At 36.9% G+C, this 11,198-nt stretch overlaps 1 protein-coding gene across 2 annotated transcripts in view; it reads left to right on the top strand.

Annotated features, from left to right (window-relative positions):
* The window catches only part of LOC140485526 (polycomb group RING finger protein 3), a 212,901-nt gene extending 203,381 nt beyond the window's left edge, over positions 1 to 9,520 (top strand). For both annotated transcript variants that reach the window (XM_072583706.1, XM_072583708.1), the window contains one exon: positions 1,164 to 9,520. In XM_072583706.1, coding sequence (XP_072439807.1) covers positions 1,164 to 1,211 — 48 coding nt within the window. In that variant the 3' untranslated portion in view covers positions 1,212 to 9,520. The remainder of the gene's footprint in view (positions 1 to 1,163) is intronic.
* The last annotated feature ends 1,678 nt before the right edge of the window (positions 9,521 to 11,198 follow it).

Raw genomic sequence — 11,198 nt, forward strand, 5'->3', positions numbered from 1 at the left:
GGGAATTTTCAAAATGATTACACAATATTCAGTCTCATTTGTGACTCCTCAGATACTGAAGCTTTCAGTGTCCAAATGCAACAAGGTTTGGACAATATTCAGGCTTGGACTTGCAAGTGGCAAGTGATACTTGCATCACATAAATGTCAGGCAATGACCATCTTCATCAAGACAATATGTAATCAATGTCCTTGACATTCAATTATCGTCACTAAACCCCTACTATCAACATTCTGGAGGTTACCACTGACCAGAAACTGTACTGGGCTGGCGATATAAATACAGTTGCTACAAGGACATGTCAGAGCCCTCTGCTTGCCTGGGTGAATGCAGCCTCAACAACACTCAAAACTCTTGTCATGATCCAGGACAAAACACTTGAATGGCAACGTATCCAAAACGCTCAGTTCCTTCCACTACCATTGCATTGCACGGTACCAGCATGGTGTATTTCTACATGACGCAGTGCAGAAACTCACCAAAGCTCCTTTGACAGCATCTTCAAATTGCAACCTTTTCCACCTAGGAGGATGAGTAGCAGATGCTTTGGAAGTATGACCACCTGCAGGTTCCTCTCTATCTTGACTGGGGGCTATACTACCTAATTTATTCTCTTAGTGAGTTTTGGGAAGATTTGTAGCTCAGGTTGAGGTTCTGGATGTAGGTTTGCTCGCTGAGCTAGAAGGTTCGTTTTCAGACGTTTTGTCACCATACTAGGTAACAGTTTCAGTGAGCCTCCAAATGAAGCTTCATCCAGAGGCTCACTAACAATGTTACCTAGTATGGTGACAAAACATCTGAAAACAAACCTTCCAGCTCAACAAGCAAACCTACATCTAGAATTTATTCTCAATCTAACTGAAGCATAGCAAGTCATTATTATTAGCAGAGGTGGTCAACAGTTACAGGTGGCAGTGGTCATCATTCAAAGACTTGAAAGGTGTGTGAAATGGATTAAGAGTTGAGAATGGTGTCTGATCATGATTCCATCTCACTGAAGTGATGGCTCATTTCTAGCTTAATGCTTGCGTCTGGCTCATTGACGTAAAAGATTGGACCAGAAAATGGTGGCAATAATTAGTGAAAAATCTTGTTCAATTTATTTAATATGTTTTGATAACTGGTGTATTTATAATGCTGTATATCCCCCTCTCTTTTTGAAGAAATCGCCCCTCCTGCTACATTACAGGCCAAAAATGGACCTGCTATGACATCAAGTTTTATCGTCAGCAGAACTTCATAAGGTGCAAATTTTGCAGAGACTATCATCCAGCACTCAGCCAGTGCATCACTGGATCTAGCATGTGGTACACACCAGCAAATACACACATCGAATCAGAGGTATTGCTCAACTGGAACTGACCCAAGAAAAGCCTGCTTCTGTGCTCGCTACTACAGTGTTGGAATCGCTCAAGTTGAAATGGGTTTACAGTCATAATATATTTCAAAAAGGATCAAATGAAATTGCACCAAGACACTTTTTATACCTGGTTTATAAAGAAAGAAAGCAGTGACATGAATTTGATGTGTTAGAAGGCTTTGTTGCGGGCTCAAGAAATATTTTATCGTTTACATTTTGACTATTGTTTTAGCAACTCTGTGAACCTACTTGTGATTTTAAATTGTTTTAATGATGCAGTTTATTAAGCTGTAGGTCGCTTTGGCTTTCTTATTTAAAGAGCCTTTCAGACGGTTCATATTGGTTCAGCTCAGCAATTTGAAATTGAAATTCTGAATTTTAAAAAAAATTGACTGTGAAACTCCTGTTTGTTGTATTGGCAGAATTATAACCCATGAGTTAATGACTTCTTAAAATAGCTAGTAAAGTGATTTCTTTTGAGTGTTAATACATCACATAGTGGAATTTTAACATGTTAAATCATAGATTTAAAGAAAAAAAATATTTTTAAACTATCAGTTGTAAACCAAAGTGAATTTCCTGAGGATTCAGTTCTGATTTCAATCCATCAGTCTGAACACTGCACGTAGACCATGCGCTGACATCAAGTTCCACTTCTCTGGAATGAAGCATTGTAGCAGTGCAATGCAGTTCTCACATGAACGGTCTGCTGGTTTTGAAACCGTGTTTGCAGCATTGGGCATTAATTCCACTGGGTCACGTACACTCTCACCATTATTAGAATCTGATCAGGCCCCCATGCAAAGGTTTATCATCACTGGATTGTAGCATTGCCTGAACCAGCCAAGTTCCCTTTGATGTTTAAACTTTGTAACTTCAATGAGCTATAACTATTGCTGTAGAAATGTGAACTTTCCTGTTCAGATTGTTTAAAACACTTTCTTAACTAGGTCTTACTGTGGAATTTTTGTTGCATCTCTGTTTAGTGAAATAACATTTTGTAAGATTTGTTTTGCTTTAGTTGTGTCAGCAGTAAGTATGAGCCCTCCATTGGAATGTTCTTGAATTTCAGGTTTATTAAACGGATATTCTCAGGAGAGGTGATATATGTTTGTATCACAAATCGTAGTTAAAATCATCAAAATTATTTCGAGTGATTCAGAGAAAAGGACCACTGTTCAATTTCATCTATATTTAAAAAAATTGAACCCATTCTTGTCGAGAACACCGTTCATAGCCCAAACTGTAATAAAGTCCCATTTGAGGTAGTGGAAATCATGGTTTGTTAGTGTGGAAGAAGAATTATGGTTGCATTATTGAGGATTAGTACTTTTCCCACTTTGTTCAGGGCAGTTTCTGAAGGATTGAGTATTTATTTTAATTATATCTCTCAGTTTATGGTACCTAGTGTTTGATTTTCTTACACTGTGTATACAGATTTTGAAAATAGGCAGTCCACATTTTAAAAACCAGAATAGCATTAAACAGAGTTATGCATTAATATACCAGTGCAGCATTATTCTTGTACAGTCTCTTTGTAAATATTTTAATGTGTATAACTGACTGCAAAACTGTTGGTATGGAATGCCCCAACAATTGCAATGTCCCTGTACAGTGACTCACATAATACTATTTTTGGCAATGATGAAATATGTTTTTAGATTAGGTAAAAAGGATCTTTGCAGAATTGGAACTTCAATGATTTTTTAATGATGGATTAAATGAAATATTATTTCAAAGTTGTATCCCAGTTTAATTTTCAGTATGTCAAAGTTGAGGGATTTCAAGATTTGTTTATGTGATTTGAAGTAAGGATATTCTTTGGTTACCACCCTCCATAATCGGGACAGCTCAAGAAACTTTCTCTTCAAAATTCAATGACTCTTCAAGATTATTCAGGGTTGGGGCTGGCTGTGACTGATTCTTTTTTGTTGTAGAATTAGAAATGGATATTGTTGTGCTGTCAGTTCTCTCACTTCTCTTTTCACAATCAGCTATGGTGCTAACACCGTGTGATGGTGTAACACCCTTAGAAACATTATCTGAACTGTTACTCACATTTGAACAGTTTTCTTCTCCTGAAATTATTACAAACCTATTCTGTAACATTATCTTTCTCTTTCTATTTTTAACCTTTCTTATGGTTTCTATTTGATACAATCCTTATTTGCCAAAATATTAGAGATTCACCCTTTGAGAGAGTTGATTGATCTGGAATCCAGCACGTAGACTGAATTCATAAACTGCCTTTTTCTGTTTAAGTCATGCAAAGTACAAAATAGTGCCTTTACATTTTAATGTCCAATGTTAGCTGTTCTTTACATATTTCCACAGTCTACCACCTGGCTTTACATTTTAAAATAAAGCATCAGCTGACAGTTGGGAAGCTTTAAAAAAATTTTAATTGGGGGGAAACACTAATACTATAAATAGCCTTTCTTCTTTGCAGGTTTTGATGTTACTCCAAGTCCATTCCTCACCTGTGGTATTTGCATAAAGAGTTTGCATTCATTCAGGCTGAAACTTTTGTGAAAAGACATTTTGTGAAAAGACATTTTGTGAAAAAAACATTGATTTTTGATGAGGTTCGATAGATTTATTAAAAGTTGAATTTTTTTAACAAACCAAAAATCAAGAATCTTTAGCTCTAAGGGTGACACGGTGGCTCAGTGGTTAGCCACTATGGTTCTAGGTTCGATTTCAGCCTCGGACGACTGTGTGGAGTTTGCACATTCTCCCTGTGTCTGCGTGGGTTTCCTCCGAGTGCTCTGGTTTCCTCCCACAGTCCACAGATGTGCAGGTCAGGTGAATTGGCCATGCTAAATTGTCTTTAGTGTTAGGTGCATTAGTCAGAGGGAAATGGGTCTGGGTAGGTTACTCTTTGGAGGGTTGGTGTGGACTTATTGGGTCAAAAGGCCTGTTTCCACACTGTAGGGAATCTAACCTAATCTAAATATAATGAGCTGGTTGACCAACTCTTCCATTTGCTCCAGTATTTCACCTTGTATGCTCAACCTCTTCCTTGTATTCCAGTTTTAGATTTTTTTCTCACTTCCCCTCTGAGATGAACACATAGTTAATTACAACAACTCAGAAAGTTGGTCTAAAAGGATTCTCCACAGATAAATATTTTCTGCAAATCTCATTTATCAGCTCGGCCACTATTCCAACCAACTCAATGGCTTGTTCAGTCATTTTGGAGGATATTGAAAGCAAATACAAATTTTTTTTAGGACAGACCAAGAAATGATGATGTGAACCCTTTCCCATGGACTATCATATTGGTTGCATTCCATTTCACAATTTACAGAGAATAATTTGAACCTCTTCATGTGCGTCCTATGTTCGTTCAGTTCCGTAAACACTACATGATCTGATCTATAACAGGTATAAATCCTCTTCAAGATATCTTTCCTTCACATACATATTGTAGAGTCTTGATTTGAATTGTTGAGAGCAGTTAAGATGATGATGTTTATACTAATTGCTGCACTTGTTATTTTCTGTGTCGACCATTAAAAACTAATAACCAAGTGTCATATGGTGCTTAGAACAGAGACCAACAGTGCCATGTTGGAAATGTGTAGTTCATGTTCTGAACATTGACATATATGGCACTTGAGGTGTGTCCTTAATCGGTAAAATGCTTGAGCCAACCCCAAACTGACAAATTTGGAGAATCTGAATGTGTTAAAATGTAGCGCCTTGTTACTTGTGCATTGAGGGGCTGAATGGCCTACATTGGTGCATACTTGTGGTTTCTGTTATTACATTGACTTGCAGCCTTTTTTAAAGTTCAATATAGCTTAACTGTATGGAAAATTACAGGTGGACTTGTATATTTAGTCAACCCTTGTATTGGCTTTGAGTGATGTTGCACCTATGGAACATTATGGGTAAAAGACATGAGTGCCTTTAACAAATTCTGGTCTACCTTTAACTTCAATTCAATTATTGATCCTGTTACATAATCTAAGATAACTAGTCAGTGGTTAATTCTGACTATTGTGTCATGATGCCATAAGTTGTGCATTTGTGCAAATTGGTGCCAGTTTGGGTGAGATTTTTCTAACATTACCTATTTGACTCTTGACCTTTGTAAAATATATCACTACAAAGCATTTTAAGTAAGAAAGCCAAAGCATAGTGAAGATAAAACAGCTATGGAATTGTTTGGTGAAGCAGCCTAAAGCTACAGTCCTTAATACTGTGAAGGTAGGTATTGAATTTGGATTATGTGCTATTGATGATTATGGATGAGTAAACAGTTTAGATTTGTCTTAATAGTTTGGCAATGGGATACTTATAATTCTGCAATGTTTTCACCAACATTCTAAGTGAAAGTACTAATATACAATATGATATTCAAGGAAGGCTGGATTGAACTGTTTGCTCATTCTGATTATATGTTTATCTATTGCATTGTTTTTGATATGAGTAGCATAATGTCCCTGTTTGTGTGGGTTTCAGCTTCTGTGTGGTATCCGAACTCTATTATTTATCCAGCCTTTCATTCATACCTGAATCAACGCTTGCTTATTGGAGCCTTCAAAGATGATATTGTAAGTAGTTTTTTTAAAAAAAGAGGGGGTGCAGAATTATATATAATTTTATTTTCTATTAAACTTTGCTTCTATGACCTGATTCCTTGTCATAGTAATACAGAGCAAGTTAAATTACATAATCTTTGCTGTAAATTGGCTACCAATTTAATCTGAATTATTAGGTACATTTACTAGCACACTGAAACAGTGAGTTTTTATTGTAATTAGTCACAATATTAACTGCATTGGCGTAGACTGCGAATGGAATCAAGTTGCAATGTTTTTTTTTAATTGTTTGAATGTTATTCTTTACATCTTTGCAACATGGTCAGTTATGTGCAGGTTTCTTACCCATTAGTCACCTCATTGTTCATTTCAAACCATTTCTATTATAGCGGATGTAGTAACATTATTGATTCTTTGCAACAGTTGAGAATGGAAACTATATATAAACTGTTCACTATACTTCAAGGTGAAAGTGTAAATCATGCAGATTTTCTTAAAGATAATTGATTCTCCAAATGGCTGTCTCCTGTAGTATGTGATTCTTTCATTCCGGTTGAGCGAATCTAGCTGTCTGATTCCAAAAGTCTTAGTATTCAAAAAAGGAAATATAATAACCATTATATTTCAACTAAGCTTTAAATCAGATATTCAAAGTTTGTATGTGATGTGTAAATGCAGTATCTATAGACAAACCAGTCCTGTTAATATTAGCCTGGTGTTGCGGCGTGCCTAAGAAACAACCTTTTTTTTGTGTGTTTGATTTGTTTTTGACAAAGCTTGAAAAAGATGATTAATGTTTGTTACCACTTTGGGTCTTGGTGCTTAAGTGTTGACTAATTAACATGCAATGTGGGACTGTTGAGACAGTGTATTCAGGTATAGGAACATATTATTTGTAGGACATCATTTGCAGATACCTCATCAGTGTGCTCCATGTGGAGTATATTTTGGAGTTTTCATTTTGCATATTCTGCCTATATCTCTATTTTGATCATGGGGCAGAATGGGAATAGATGCTTAGAGTACAAGGTGGTTCACGAAGAGTACAAAATCCCTGCATAGACCATAATGGCTAAAATAGCCTGCTTATGTGCTGTAAGTTCTGTTTAACATATTCCAGACGTAAAAACAGACACTTTATAGCTGATATCAGGTGATCTACGTCAACAGTATCCTTTTGTCGAGGAAAAATAGGAAATTTCCAAATGGAAACTACTATAAACTCAAATTGCTTATAATATAAACAATATAATTTAGTTTGAGTGAACCCACCAGTCCAGCCCCACTATAAGCATGGCGGGCAAAACAATTCTGTCTGATCATTGACAGAAGGAGGAAATTTAGAGCACATCAGGAAACTGACTGTTCATCCAACAGGCAGGAAGAGTCCATTCTCACAGCACCTGAGTACACATCTCTCTTTACAAGAAAGCTTACCAAGATAATTCGTAATTAACTGGAATCACAATTGTTGTAGAAGAGTGCAGTTTCACATTCCAATCATAATGACTGTTATAGTAACTGGCTGACTATCCCAACACTTTGGTTTATTGCACTTGTTCAATTATAAAACAGTTATACATATATGCAATGTTTGTGTAGGTACATAAAGCATGGTTTCATGTTGATGTGATACATATTTAAAAAACAATACAGAATAGGGCTAACAGACAATGCAGGGATCTGATTCTGCTAAGTTCTACTATTGCTTTCTATATTCCTTTGGGGAGGATGAAATATATTAATAGCTTCAAAGGGAACTCAAGAACTCTAGAAAGCTTTCAATATATTTTAATTTGTATCACTTGGAAATTCAGATAGTTAACAATACAGTTGACATTAAACAGGAAGTGACTATCCTTTAATCAAAGTCAACAATGTTTCATAATTATCAAAATGCTCAACTACTGGCAGACTGATGTGGGTATTTTACCTGTCATTTGTCTTCCCTCTCCTTCCAGCATTTTGGCTAGGCTAGTCTAAAGGCACTTAATTTACCTGCAAGCTCACATACTGACACTGAGAAAGAGACAGTTAGCATTACTGTGAACTATTCTACCAGCCTGCATGTCCCAACATATTAGAAAGCTTTTCTTTTTGACTTCAGAGGTAAGTTGGAGTTTGATAACAATTTTGTTTAAAATCTTATGATTTAATGCAAATTGCTTGGTGCTAGCTAACTGGATTGTGTTTTAAGTTTGTTTGTATGTTAGTCCTGTATTGCGATAGCACAAAAACTTAATTTTCCATATAAAATTGCGAACCAAATTTGAGTTGTCATATAGGGCACACTGAGCAGTTTAAGATCTCAACGATATCCAATTCTCATTTCATATGTCATTTACAACAGTATATTAAGCAGAGTGGCACAGATGTTTTGCTAAATACCGTTTTAATCAAGTCTCTCCAGGATCCGTCATTGAATTAGTAGAAATAGAATGTACACTATGTTTCTAACAGTTCACCCACTTTTGGTTCAACCGCTTTGCACATTGCCTGTGATATGTGCCAGTTCTCTAATGCAATTCTTTCATCAACATAAGAACAGAAATTAATATCAATGATTTCTTCCTTAAAAATATCTGGATCTCTTAGCAGTACAGAACTATTGTACATTTCTAATCTTGAGAAAAAGATCCTGTTAAAGTTTTGATATTTGTGCAGAAGCATGAGTACATACCTCCAGGTGAATGCTAACCGGCACTCTTTAATATCTGATGACTATACTACTTTGCACTTCCTTACAGTACCAAGTTAATTTATATGTAACCTTTAATTTTGCTGCCTTATTTATATTTTTTAAAAATCTGGCTACCATTGCAGGAAAACTGTATTTTTTGAGAACAATATTGAAATTTTTCTGCATTCAGCCTTTAAAGAAAAATTAAAGCACCACTCTCCAAATTTTTAGTGTCTCACAGATTGGACAAAGACTGGGCAGAAAGCTGGAAGGCACTAGTTTAGGTGAACAGTTTTGTTGTAACTGATTGTGGCCGTAGTGGGCCATGTGGCTAATTGCAGTTCATACAAGAAGATGAAAACTGACTGTCACAACAAAATTGTTTATATTCAATTAATCACATTTCTAATTGGTGTGAAAGTAACTTATTAACAACTAAGATGCTCTGAGAATGACACAACATGAATGGATCAGTATTACTGTAGGAAATGAGGCAATGTCACTGCTACCAACTCAGTGAGAATTGCGGTCACATGGTTTCTCAGTATTTTCTATTATGTAGAAGATTCAGATCAACAAATGTGATAGCATTAAGGTCTGCATTGGCTCAGTTTTCTTGATATAGTTTTGTAATCTGTTGTATGACACATGGAAAAAACATCACCTCAAGTGAACTCTAATTACAAGGTAAAGAAAATCACTCAGGTTTACACCAGAGATCATGTGAACAAGTACCTCACTTTATTTCAGCAAATGACACCACCCAGTTTATAATAAACTGTTGTGATGAACTTCAACTTTGTACTAATCTGCCACTCAAAATGTTTCCTGTAATGAGAATGTTTTGTAATGCTTCATGTAAATTAAACCACTTTTTAGCCCTTACAATGTGCAGATTTCTTTTGTTCTGTCAATTAAAATAAATTATATTTGTGAGTGTTTCGCTTGTCACCCTACTTATTTTAGATGGATTGTTTGTAATCAGTTACTGCAGGAGAATTAATTCATTTTTAGCATGTAAAAAATTTGAGTTGAAACGAAGACTTGCTTTCACAAAGTGCAGAGGTTTCTCCTTTCTCATTGTTCTAAGTTGTTTACAGGCTTCTACTAGAATTGCCTTTGTTTTACTTCGTTCCCCTTTTAATTTTGATCTCTCACATAAATTGTCAGGATCAATTCATGCTCTATATTTAATTTTGAGAATTTTTTAAGGAGTGCTATAAAGTAAAATACTTGCTAATGTGGATACCAATTTTGTTTTGCATTCCAGCCAAGCAAAGATATCTTGCTTCAAGCATGTAGCTTGAATCCAGCACCTGCTTCACCAGTGCAACATTTCTGTCATTTCTAACCGGCCATTCTGTGACTGTAGTCATTGCCGTATCTGATTAATTGGTTGATACACGCCCTTGTTTGGTCTTGGCCAATTTCACTCGAGACATTTTCCCTCTGATGCTTTTGAGATTGAGGAAGTAGGAAAGATCTTTCTTTGTTTAAAAAAAAGTCTGTTTATTTTCTTAGCCCAAGATTAAAGTTTTTACAATAACTGGCCAAAGAAAATTTGTATTTTACCCCAACTACTTAAGTAAGGCGACAGCCTAGTGGTATTATTGCAGAGCTGTTAATCCAGAAACTCAGGTAATGTTCTGGCGACCAGATTCGAATCTTGTCATTGGCAGATGGTGGAATTTGAATTTGATAAGGGTGCAATGATGAAACTATTGTTGATTGTTGGAAAAACCCATCTGGTTCACTAATGTCCTTTATGAAAGGGGACTACTGTCCTTACCTGGTCTGGTCTACATATTTCTCCAGATTCAAGCAATGTGATTGGCTCTTAACTGTCTTCTGGGCAATTAGGGACAGACAATAAATGCTGGCCTATCCAGTGATGCCCTCATCCCAAGATAAATAGAAGGGGTGGCGGTGGGGCTCGGGGGAAATTAAGTGGGATGGCAATAGGTGGATGCAGGGAGGCGGTAATTGTGATAGATTGGTAGAGAGGGTGGAGCAGATAGGTGGGAAGGAAGATAGACAGGCAGGTCGGGTCAAGAGGATGGTGCCAGGTTGGATCTGGGAAGAGGTGGGGTTTGGGGAGATGTGGAAACTAGTGAAGTCAATGTTGATGCTGTGTTGTTGTAGGGTCCCAAGGCAAAAGATAAGGTGTTCTTCCTGCAGTCTGTAGGTGGATTTGATTTGGCAGTGGAGAAGGCTCAGCATGTCCTTGGGGATGTGGAAGAGGGAGTTGAAGTGGTTGGCCACAGGGTGATGGGGTTGTTTGGTTTGTGCAGACCAGAGATATTCCCTGAACTGTTCCACAGTCTCTCCGAAGCAGAGGAGACCACATCAAGACCAACGGATGCAGTAAATGATATGGGAGGATGTGCTGGAAAATCTCTGCTGGATTTGAAATGATTCTTTAGGGTCTTGGATAGAGGTGGGGGGAGGATGGTTTGGGAACAGGTTTTGCACCTTGTACAGTGGCATGGAAAGGTGCACCATGTAGAGAGTGAGTTGGTGTGAAGTGTGAGTATAACGAGGGAGTTGTGGAGGGAATGATCTCTGTGGAATGCAGATAGGGGTGGAGAGGAAAATTTTGGTAGTGGGT

The sequence above is a fragment of the Chiloscyllium punctatum genome, chromosome 14 (genome assembly GCF_047496795.1).
Source record: "Chiloscyllium punctatum isolate Juve2018m chromosome 14, sChiPun1.3, whole genome shotgun sequence".
Lineage (NCBI taxonomy): Eukaryota > Metazoa > Chordata > Chondrichthyes > Orectolobiformes > Hemiscylliidae > Chiloscyllium > Chiloscyllium punctatum.